Raw genomic sequence first — 12,237 nt, forward strand, 5'->3', positions numbered from 1 at the left:
TATTATTTATCATGCTTTCAAAATCACAAATTGATGTGTCTCACAAAACTTGATACTATATATTTACAATTGTTACAATCCTCTAAATTTGTAATATATTTAGTACCTTTTAACATTATGACTCTTATCCTATACACATCACAACTCTTATCCGGTACATTTCACAACACTTGATACCATATTATCCGATACAAAAAATTTCAAAGAATTAAGTATCAAATTCATTATGTTAAACAAATCAATGCAATGTAATAGTATTTTCAGTACTTACTAGCAGTTACATATACATTAATTACTTAACCAATATAACGTATATTTTAAAAATAACTTTGTATCAAATACAAAACAATACACAATATGTATACCGAATTCACTTTATCAAAAATTAACAATAAAAAAATATAGGCAGAACTGAAAAACGTAACAATTCAATTTATTGAATCAGAAATTAGTAAGCTAAAGTACTTTTTAATGTAAAAATTTGTAACAGTGGAAAGAAATGTTATAATTTGAAAATTATTAGATCTGAAAAAACAAAGTACTCCAAAAAAGTATTGATCAAGATTCTATCGGGAAGAAAGTACAAGTTCTTCGATTATGGTCTTCTTGTCCACATCACCCATTAACAGTTCATGTTTGATGTTAGTTTTTCATCTGGATTTTTCTTCCTTTTTTTCTTGATCTACTGGACATTCTTTTGTATCTTGTTGGCAAGACAACTTCTTCCAAAAACACAATCCGAAATTGGCCAATCACTTTTGTCCGACATTGATTCCATTGGAACTGCATAACACACTAATACATAGCTGCAATTGTACCAAATATAAAATAATAAACGCCCTTGACACCAAAGGTTCAAGAAGCCAAAACAACATCCCAAACCAAAAGAAAATAAAAAGAAAAACAACCATAAAAATGAAACAAAATAGAAACTTGTAGCTGCTATGTCCGAAGACCATCAATCTTGCAAGGATTTTGCATCTTTCGGCCGTAGAGAGGGTGGCTCGCCGGAATGAACTAGCAATTTCTCTCCACTCCAGATTTTTTTTGGATCAAGCTTCTGCAATTTTTTGGAAGAACAGGGAGACACAATTTGACAACTTGAAATTTTAATTTTCTCTAGTTATGTTACCTTTTTGTGAACGACTGACTGTTAGAAGAAAGAAACGAACGCTTGATTTGTGGGATTCAATTATATTTTCTGTTTTTAGTCCCTAATTTAGCGCAGTAAATTGATAACAGAAATCTCTAAATTAAAGTATCCGCGCTTTTCCAATTATGTATCTGAATGGTATTAAAATAAAGGGATTTCTGTAATTTATGAAAGAGTAGGGATAGAATGTAATTTGTATGTTATACTATGTGGTTTGCATAATTTTTACTTTGAAAAATTAGGAAATTATATTGAAAAAGTACAACAAAACATTATTTTGAAAACCTAAGAAAGTAGGGTAACGGTTCAAGTAATCTTCCTGAGAAGGTATGAAGCATTTCGAAAAATCCGCAAATATAGTTAATTGGTGAATTTAAATATTTTGCGGCTAAAACAGATATATCTTATTTGAAAATAGTTTGAAAATAGTTTTGTTTACTTAGTACTCTAATTGTTTCACTAGTTCAACTTGTGAATCAACTTAATAGTTTTAATAACTCTTTCTTATTTGAAAAAAAATGGTTGATATTTAAAACTTTCCAATGTCTATTGAAGACTAAGATTTTTTAATTGAACTTATTAATACAAGAGAAATTTTCATAAAAGGCTATAGTATAGGTGTATATTATAACGTTCGGTGAGTTTTTTGCTTTTTATATAACAAAAAATCACTATTTTTTTAATCGAAATTCTAGTGTAATTGTATATGTTTGCAACAAATTTTAAACATATGGAAAATAAATCAATCATAGATAAAATTTGAAGAAACAAGAATATTTTATTGATAAATCAATATGGGTACAAATCTGTTCCTCTCTTGATTCTTCTCTCTTAAGATTTATCCATGATTCGAGGGCCGTTAGATGAGTATTTCCCGAACTTGGATGATTTGGACTTGATTTCTATAATTCGAGGGTCGTTAGTGGCATATTTCTCGAACTATGATGGTTTAGACTTGATCTTCATAACTCGAGGGAGTTAGTAGCATATTTCTCGAATTAAGATGATTTGAATTTGATCTCTTTATGAATATTCCATGAATTTGTGGTGGAATTTTCGAGATGCCTTTTCAAGGGAATATAGTACCCTTTATATAGGCATGAAATAGGGTTTAGGGTTGAGTAGCCCAAGAATCCTAATTGGAATTGAACACACTTTGTAGAGTCCAACTCATGTTAAACACATCTTGTAGAGTACCACAAAATTTCAATTTTTACAAATGCCCCCTGCTTCAAGGCTTGTCAGAGTGTAGACTTGTTGAAATTCAAAGACGAGGCTTGAAGTACTTATTATTCCACCTTTGCGGTTTTGTGAAATCAAATTTGTGAGGGAAGAGATGAAGGACAAATTTGGTCCCATTGGGTGTGCCAATTTGTTTGCAACAAATTGTAAACACATGGAAAATAAATCAACCACACAAATAAAATCTAAAGAAACAAGAATATTTTATTGATAATAGTATGGGTGTTATTCTGTTCCTCCCTTGATTCTTTTTTCATAAGATTTATCCATGATTTGAGGGCCATTAGTGGCGTATTTCCCGGACTTGGATGATTTGGACTTGATTTCTATAAATCGAGGGTCGTTAGTGGCGTATTTCTCGAATTAGGATGATTTGGACTTGATCTTCTTAATTTGAGGGCCCCGTTAGTGGTGTATTTCTGAAACTAGGATGATTTGGACTGATCTTTGAGGGTCGTTAGCGACGTATTTCTCAAATTAAGACTATTTGGATTTGATCTAAAGATATTCCATGAATTTGAGGAATATTTGAGATTTTGATCTCGTTATGAATATTCCATGAATTTGTGGTGGAATTTTCGAGATGCCTTTTCAAGGGAATATAGTACCCTTTATATAGGCATGAACTAAGGTTTAGGGTTGAGTGGCCCAAAAATCCAAATTGAAATTGAACACACTTTGTAGAGTCCAACTCAAGTTAAACATGTCTTGTAGAATCACACAAAATTTCAATATCTACAGTATCACAAATGCAATTCAGGTTGTTGTTATTAAACGCGCAATTCCTTAACTAATCCAAATAATTAAGGCAACAATATGATCAATTACATCAATTTATGGAATTTACATTATTGATTTGATGTAGAATTAATTCTAAACGAGATACTAGTAACAATCTGTCCCTAGATAAATTCAAAAAACAAAATTTAGCGATTCTTACTTACCCCTTTGGCTTCATTTTCTTTTTGTTTGTTGGTGGTTGTGGATTGAAGTATCAAAGTTAGTCAACTATTCAAGTTCTGATTCAACATTTCGGAATCTAAAACACAGAGAACAACAATTACATAGATTATGTAATTGATGGTATCATGATATCTTTCTGATATATGATGTATCATGACACCTTTTTGAAATATTATATCATGATACATTTCTAATAGATGATATATCATGATAAATTTCTGATACATTACATAATGATACATTGATACATTTTCGATATATGATGTATCATGATACCTTTTTGAAATATTATACCATGATACATTTCTAATAGATGATATATCATGATACATCTCCAATACATTACATAATGATACATTGATACATTTTCAATACATGATGTATCATGATACCTTTTCGATATACAATATATCACAATACAGTGGATACATTAAAGTTATCACATATCTCTTTGATACTTTATGTACGGACGACTTCCCCTCATCAACAGTCTTGAAATTATGAGAAGAAATACGTGTTGATATACTTGCCGTTAATAAAAAAAAAATTTATCTAATATAAATATATAACCACAAAAAACACAAATTTAGAAAAATCTGTAATTTGAACTTGAACAAATTAAAAGTAAATTGTGCTAAATTGATGTCATCACGGTGTGATAGAGAAATACAGATAGCATAGGTAAGAGAAAGACGGAGGAAAAAATTAGTCAAATATAATTTCTAGTTATGCGTGAAATAAGAGATAGGATATAACCATATAAATTTGCTATTAAAATAATAAGTACCTTTGTTAGATAATAATTTTGAAGTAAAACTTTAAGAAATAAATATAAAACTTATGTTTACCTAATTGTATAGATTTTCCTTAATACAAACCTCCTAATGCATAGATAAGTAGATTGTTTAACGAGTTGACAAAGCCAGATACATGCTTTAAATCATTTAACTTGTCTTGAGCTTTGACAATTTAAGGAAAAAACGAGAATTGCCGGTATATATATATGCTGAGAAATATATTTACAAAAAGTAACAAAAAGTTTTTAGTTTACAAAACATATAAAAAAAAATCGCTCAAAATTGTGTATGAAATATGTATATCTCGATCAAGGGTTAGAATTTCCTCACATTTTTCGTATATGAAATCGATATAAAATATATATACACCTGCAAATTTGTTCTTTGTTCTTTGTTATTGTTGAATTTTGCATACATGTTTTGTACATATATGTTGGTTAATTATTATTTTTCGTTATAATTGAAATTCGTATGCATATAATATACATTTGTTTGCAATTTCCTAATAATTTTACATTCGTATATATTAGTCCGTATTCACCTAAGATTTGTTTGACCTAATAATTAATATTCATTGTCATATTCAATCAACAAATTATATCAGAATACAATGTATATTCGATAAACATAATTGTATCAATATATATATACCCTTAAGCTTTCAATTTGGAAATTTAATCATTTCAGAATGCTAATTAGAACCATGTGTTTTTTCTTGTGGAGATGCTAAATTCCCATCTTTATTTTGCGAATATTTCTTTAGTTTTTCTTGAAAAGCAAGAGAAAATTGTGTAGTAATTGCTTTAGGAGATTAAGTTACATAGATTCGTAAATATTCATTCCCTTTCAGGTCTGCCTATATTTGTATGGGTGGGATACAGAGATGGCTATCAAATGTTAATTATTTTAGGCTTCATTTTGCTAAATAAATATTTGATTAAAAACATGTTAATTTAATCAAGGAATTATACCTAATTAAAATTGTCATAATTAAAATATCCTATGACAATTTTCCATAAGTTGCCACTCTAATTAAAACCTCTTTGGAAAACGTCCAAACTCTATTCAAGTTCTTCATTTACGCTTTCTTTTCGAAAAGCATATTATAATAGAGTATATACCTGTCATTAATTCTAACATCAAAATTGGTGTGAAATCAATTCTAGTCTTAAACTTTAAACAATTAAAAAAGAAATAATTTACAAACCAATAATTACAACTTTTTTTTCCAATGCAAAGTATTATTTCACTGTATTTCTCTGTCTCTCATTATCTATTTCACTAATTTGTCATCAGTAGTGAGATTAAATCTGCCTCTTGAAGTTTTTTTAAGATCAATCCAATCGTTATCTAGAGTTTTTATGATGATTAGGAATAGGAAACAAAAATTTTAGGAATAGGGAACAAAAATTTTATTTTTTTTTTAAATAAAAAAAATGAAAACTTCTTCATAAAATTCTTCCATTGCTTCGAAACCTCAAACGCCTCTGAAATGACAAATCGACCCCTTTCTAGTAAATATATAACACTCCAGCTTTACATTTATTTATTTTTCGCTAGGAAAGAGTAATATTTTAGGGAAAAGGGTCACAAATACCCCTCAACTTTGGTTTATTGTTTGACTTTACCCTCGCCGTTAAAATGAAGTTAACTTTACCCCTCCCGTTACTAATTTCACCAAATTTACCCCTCAATTGACGGAAATCCCCAAATTGACTCAATTTAACCCAAATTTTAAAAAAAGATCCATTTCCCATTTTAAACCCAATGCCCGACCCGTCCAAAGTTGAGGGGTATTTTTGACTGCAATGAAAATCCCCATCCAAGATTGACAGTGGGTTTCCTCCATGACCACATTCAATAGAGGAAGTATATGAAGAAGATTAGAGAGATTTAGCACACTAGTGTGGTCGGAGCTTGGAGCTCGTTCAATCATCGGATTTTGCTTTCTTGCGGGCAGATTTGAAACTATGATATTGCTTGCTTGTTGAGCCTAGCCGGATATGAAATTGTGGCTGTTGTTTTCGAACCTTGATTCTCGCCTGATTGTGTTGTTGGTTTGATCTGTTAGCGGTGCTTCAGTTGTTTTCCGATGGGGTTTTGGTCGGGGTTTTGTTGGTTGGTTGTTTGGAGGTCGGAGAACTGGTGGTCTGGTGGTCATTTGTTGGTTGTTTTAGCTTGGGTGATGGAGGTCTGGGTTCTGGTGGGTTGAGGTGTGGTTTTACCACTGGATTTGGTATGGAGAGGGTGGTGTTTGAGAGTTGTTTCAGGTCAGTTTCACGGCTGTTTGAATGATTCCGACGGTGGGTGGTTTGCTTAATGTTGTTCCAGCTTGGAACTGGCCCAAAATGGAGAAGAAAGATCTTGTTGTCGTCACCGAAAAGTAGAGGAAAATGGGTTTGTTGTTAATGTTTTCTGCTTGATGTCGTTTCTGGTTTTTAGGGGTTTTGAGTAGTGGTTTCAAGTGGTCGTTTGGAGGTTGTTTTGGTGGTGTTTCACTGGAAAACGGAGAAAATGAATGGGGATTGCCGGAGCTTGATTTGGGGTTTTAATTTGGTATAAATGGGTCGGGTTCGGATTAAAAAGAGAAAAAATTGGGTTATTTAATTGAAATTGGGTAATTTTAGTTGATTTGGGGATTTCTATCAATTGAGGGGTAAATTTGGTGAAATTAGTAACGGAAGGGGTAAAAATAACTTCATTTTAACGGCGAGGGCGTAGTCAAACAATAAACCAAAGTTGAGGGGTATTTTGACCCTTTTCCCTAAAAAAAACTATTTGAAAATTTTACAAACAAACTTTCAAAAGAATTAAATACAAGGATAATATTGTCACGATCCAAAAATAGACGTGATGGCACTCGTCTTATCCCACCAAGACAAGTCAGCCTAAAACTCAACCCTAGTTGATTTGGGGATTTCTATCAATTGAGGGGTAAATTTGGTGAAATTAGTAACGGAAGGGGTAAAATTAACTTCATTTTAACGGCGAGGGTAAAGTCAAACAATAAACCAAAGTTGAGGGGGTATTTTTGACCCTTTTCCCAATATTTTAAGCTGAAACATTAATTAATTAATTAATTGAATAATAAAAAAATAGATTTTCATTACAGGTGAGTGAGTCAGCTCGCCGCTATGCTCGGCCACCACCACCGAAGCAGCAAAACCGATCGTTTCCTCCTCGATTACAACGCCGATGAACTACGAATCGCCGGTGAATTTCTATCTAACTGGTTCCCCTTTCTCTCCCTTGACTTCTGCAGCAGCTGTACGCATACGCTTTCCCGTCGTATCCGATTCCTCGGACGTGGTACTCTCTCTATTTCTACCTTTTTAATTAACTCTCTCTATTAATATTTATGGAATGTGCAATGTTCTTCGCTTGTTAACTGACTAACACAATGTGCATTCATTTCTCAGCTTTTGAGTTTTCCTCGCATCTTGGAGAAATGAAAAAATCGAAGAATTTTGATACCTTAACATGATTTTTCTGTTATTTTTTTGTACGGCTGTATCCAGCCAACTCGGGCTTGTTACCATCCACAAGCTCGAGCAGATAAGCTTACGCTGAAAGCTGTAGTTGGGATTAGACACACTCCTATTCGAGAACTAGATTTATGTAGTGAAATTTAGAACTAGTTTGGATCGACATATTTCAGGTGATTTTAAACCAAAATATGTTTGGGTAAAATAATAAAGTGTTTTAAGCACGAATTTTTTAATCAATATAACAAATATAAATAAAAAACAACCAGTTAGAATTCCTAACTTAAAACTTTTGCTCCTAAGAGTGTGGCTTAATGGTCAATGAAGTGGGTCGAGCACCATGAGGTCTCACAGAGTTATCTAGCATACCAGATGCTGGTGGGAGGTGGTAGATATCTTGTGGAACTAGTCGAGGGTATGTGCAAGCTGGTTTGGACACTACGGTTATCAAAAAGAAAAATCTATGACTTTTGACTTATGAGCCTTGCTGCCCTAATAAGTATCTTTGTAATCCTAGAGTGTTTTAGACAATGGGTGAAGTAGTTCAATATCTTTATAAATTCATCTTAGTGTTTTTATATACCAATGTGAGACATGATGATATAATATAATATACTTCTTTCTTATTAGGGACATTGATATATTATAATGTTTTCTTGCATGTGTATCCCTTTTTCAATTATGGAACATTAGTCTTTATATACTAACTAATGTTCACTATGATACTATATGGATGAATGTGAACATCTAATCAATGGACTTAACACAATATGTGGAGTAACCCAAGACTTTTTACAAACCATTTTGGATGTCCATCTGGGAAATTATATGACTCGGAATGTTGGTTCAACATAGTAATACATATAATTTGTTGGTAAGTTGTGAAAGCTAGAAGTTTTGTAGGTGGATAATGATGTGGCGTAGCAACTTGAGTTGTGGATTATGATAAAAAAGAAACTATAGATTCAGTGAGTTCTCTGATCAGAGAGTTCATTTGTATGACTGCAGAAGCTGTTGGTGATGCAGAACAACTGAAGCAACACGAGAATTTCACAGTTTTGACTCCAGAACTTCCTGATTCTAATGGCTGTAACGGAAATCTTGACAATTGTTACAGCAATTCACTTGGGAGTTGGCAAGATTGTGTTGTCTTAAATGGTACTGCAGATACAAACTCATTGGGTAGTTGGAAAGACGGTGCAGTTGTGCAAGGGCCTTCTGCTGAGGCATTGGCACGCAGGAATAAATCAGATAGTTATGTAGGTGGTGCAGATCGGTCACTTCTGAGTTTGAAAGGTTATGCTGACTTAAACGATACTGCAGATACAAACTCATTGGGTAGTTGGAAAGACGGTGCAGTTGTGCAAGGGCCTTCTGCTGAGGCATTGGCACGCAGGAATAAATCAGATAGTTATGTAGGTGGTGCAGATCGGTCACTTCTGAGTTTGAAAGGTTATGCTGACTTAAACGATACTGCAGATACAAACTCATTGGGTAGTTGGAAAGACGGTGCAGATGTGCAAGAGCCTTTTGATGAGGCATTGGCGCCCAGGAACAAATCAGTTAACTATGTAGGTGGTGCAGATCGCCCACTTGGGAGTTGGAAAGACTGTGCTGACTTAAATGATACTGCAGATACAAACTCATTGGGTAGTTGGAAAGACGGTGCAGATGTGCAAGAGCCTTTTGATGAGGCATTGGTGCCCAGGAACAAATCAGATAGTTATGTAGGTGTTGCAGATCGCTCACTTGGGAGTTGGAAAGATTGTGCCGACTTAAATGATACTGTAGATACAAACTCATTGGGTAGTTGGAAAGACGGTGCAGATGTGCAAGAGCCTTTTGATGAGGCATTGTCGCCCAGGAACAAATCAGATAATTATTCAGGTGGTGCAGATCACTCATCAAGACCTGTTAAAGAGACATCGAGAAGTAAAACTTTCCGTTCATCGAGACCTGCAGCAATCTGGACAATGAAAATGCCATTGGCAGATATGTCTCAGGAGGATGAGCTTGATGCTGAAGAGATTAGTGAGTCAAGTATCCGTAGTAGCCAGTTACGTAATGGAAATGGTGTGAACAAAGAGGAAACTTCTGTACAGGGGGCTAAGCCAAAAATGGAGTTGTCTAGGGAGCATAGAGAGCACATTCGGTTTTGTAATGTAAAGAGGAAAAAGGATTTCATTTGTTTGGAGAGGGTTAATGGGAAGATTGTGAATATACTTGATGGGTTGGAGCTACATACTAGTGTCTTCAGCATGGCTGAGCAAAATAGGATAGTTAAATTTGTGGAGAAACTTGAGGAGATGGGGAGGAGTGGACAGTTAAAAGGCTAGTATTTCCTTATTAATTATGCAAATCATTTTTCTTTTTGTTCTTTCAGATAAATGTTAGTGTCATATTTATTAGCTTTTTGATGAACCAGAGAAAACTTGCTTATGCTTCTTTCGATTTGAGATAGATATGAATATGACTAGTTGTTTTTCTTGTTAAACCTTAGAAAGTGTTCCTGATTGAAAAGATACCAGATAAGGTAATCCAGAATGTCGTTGAGCATGAGATATGGGAAACAAAGTCAAATAAGATTTGAGGCATAAATTTTAGGAAGACTTCAACTGTGTGGTTACCTTATTAAGGATCATGAATTTGCATAAATGATTTATGCTACACCTCAAATTTCATTTCTGAATCTTAATTCACTTCTGGTGGTTTATCATTATGATTTAAGTTTTTTTTTTTTCCCTCTTCAATTAGTTTGATGAGGTTAATATTTTTCCTTGATGGTTTGTGGAAAGTAAATTTTTTTTCTACTGCCTCCTTATGTTTCCATACCCGTATCTGTACTTCATTTATTAACCTCATGCACTAGCATGCTCTAACCTGCTTGCTTTGATTCTTTTAGAGCGAACTTATACAGCGCCACAGAAATGGATGAGGGGCAAGGGACGTGTGACAATCCAATTTGGTTGTTGTTACAACTATGCAACAGTAAGTCTTTGACATTCTTGAAATTATCCTAATCTCTTCCTCCCCCACCCACAGCCCCAAGTGGGAGGAGAGAAAAGAGGATAGGCTCAGAATCATAGGCTATATGCTTTAGATTTTAGACCATCTCCAGAGAAAACTTTTTTCCTTCTATTTCTTACCTTATTAAACAAGGCTGTGACTGATATGAGTCGATCATTGAAAAAAAGGGAATGTAGAGATATGATGATAATTGAATTTTTTTTACGGCAGGACAAGAAAGGCAACTCGCCAGGGATTCTCAAGAGTGTAACTGTTGACCCATTGCCTGATCTTCTTAAGAACATGATTAGAAGGCTTGTAAAATGGCATGTATTGCCTCCAGATTGTGTTCCAGACAGCTGTGTTGTCAATATTTATGATGTGGGAGATTGCATACCACCTCATATCGACAGTAATGATTTTGTTCGTCCATTTTGTACTGTTTCTTTCCTCAGCGAGTGCAATATAGTTCTTGGATCAAACTTGAAAACTGTAGGTCCGGGTGACTTTGCTGGTGCAATTGCAATTCCCTTGCCAATGGGGTAAGTCTTCTGAGTTTTACCTATGTCCTTGCAAGATTTCAAAGACTATTAATTGTGATAACTTTCCTCCAGGTCTGTACTCGTCTTGAATGGGAATGGAGCTGATGTGGCTAAACATTGTGTGCCAGCTGTTCCTACTAAAAGGTATATTCTGAAAGTGTGGAACTTCAATTTCGAGTTTTTGGTTAATCTTCTGTCAACTATTTACTTAAAGACGTCAACATCTCATTAACCTTTACAATGCACAGAATATCAATTACATTTAGGAGAATGAATAAATCTAGAAGACCAATTGGATGTGCTCCTGAGCAGGATCTACTAGGTCTTCAGCCTTTATCCCATGAAGCAGATAGATATGAGAAATCAAAAACCTATAAACCATGGCATTCAAAGCAGTTGACAAGGACCTGAAAACAGGTGGGAAGACGAGAAGAGAATAAGGAAATAGTAAAGATATCATTCAAAGCCATATTACATAAATCGAAATTGACAAGGACCTGTAAATAGGGGAAGTGTCAGGGTTTAAATAGATGATTAGACGCATGTCGTGACTATGCAGGTTGGTCCATCATCTTCTGCAATTATGGAAACTGTTGGTATTGTTGTGTTCTCATTTTATCTTTTAAACCTGGAGATGGACGGATGGATGGATCTGCTTTAGGCTCGATATGTGATCTTGAGTTTCCATGCTAATTTGCAGCTTGGAGAAATATTGGTGGAAATTGATCTCATTCGTACTTTAAAATTGCAACTTGGGTGAGAAAAGTCAACCTTGATTACTTTTGATTGTGTTCAATTCCATATGATGTAATTCTACTAGCAGAAATGAGAGTTATACGCGTATACTATGTGGAAAAGGACCAAGTGAAATGCACAAATGATAATTTTTGGGTTAACATTTCAGTTATCTGAAGTGTCTACTTTTGAGCCTAAGGTTCTTTCGGAAATAGCCTCTCGAGGTAGGGTGTGTGTGTCTCTGTGATGTTCGTGTGAGAATTTTTTTTACATTATGGTGAAGAGACAAACACAAATTAGATAGTATGTTAGTC

At 34.1% G+C, this 12,237-nt stretch overlaps 1 protein-coding gene across 1 annotated transcript; it reads left to right on the forward strand.

The window, feature by feature from the left end:
- Positions 1-7,278: 7,278 nt before the first annotated feature.
- On the forward strand, positions 7,279-12,095 carry LOC102582149 (uncharacterized). Its single transcript, XM_006361867.1, has 6 exons — positions 7,279-7,464; positions 8,649-9,971; positions 10,543-10,628; positions 10,878-11,188; positions 11,261-11,332; positions 11,437-12,095. Exons 1-6 carry the CDS (start codon positions 7,290-7,292, stop codon positions 11,597-11,599), a joined length of 2,130 nt encoding a protein of 709 aa, XP_006361929.1. The 5' UTR covers positions 7,279-7,289; the 3' UTR covers positions 11,600-12,095.
- Positions 12,096-12,237: the final 142 nt, after the last annotated feature.

This window comes from Solanum tuberosum, unplaced genomic scaffold, assembly GCF_000226075.1.
Source record: "Solanum tuberosum cultivar DM 1-3 516 R44 unplaced genomic scaffold, SolTub_3.0 scf00378, whole genome shotgun sequence".
In the NCBI taxonomy this organism is placed as follows: Eukaryota; Viridiplantae; Streptophyta; class Magnoliopsida; order Solanales; family Solanaceae; genus Solanum; species Solanum tuberosum.

What these genes read in the sequence shown, in the direction of transcription:
- LOC102582149 (XM_006361867.1), top strand. Translation starts at nt 7,290, where the DNA reads ATGCTCGGCCACCACCACCGAAGCAGCAAAACCGATCGTTTCCTCCTC. An exon ending in TATCCGATTCCTCGGACGTG is followed by an intron (nt 7,465 to 8,648) that starts GTACTCTCTCTA and finishes GTATGACTGCAG; the next exon opens with AAGCTGTTGGTGATGCAGAA. An exon ending in GAGGAGTGGACAGTTAAAAG is followed by an intron (nt 9,972 to 10,542) that starts GCTAGTATTTCC and finishes TGATTCTTTTAG; the next exon opens with AGCGAACTTATACAGCGCCA.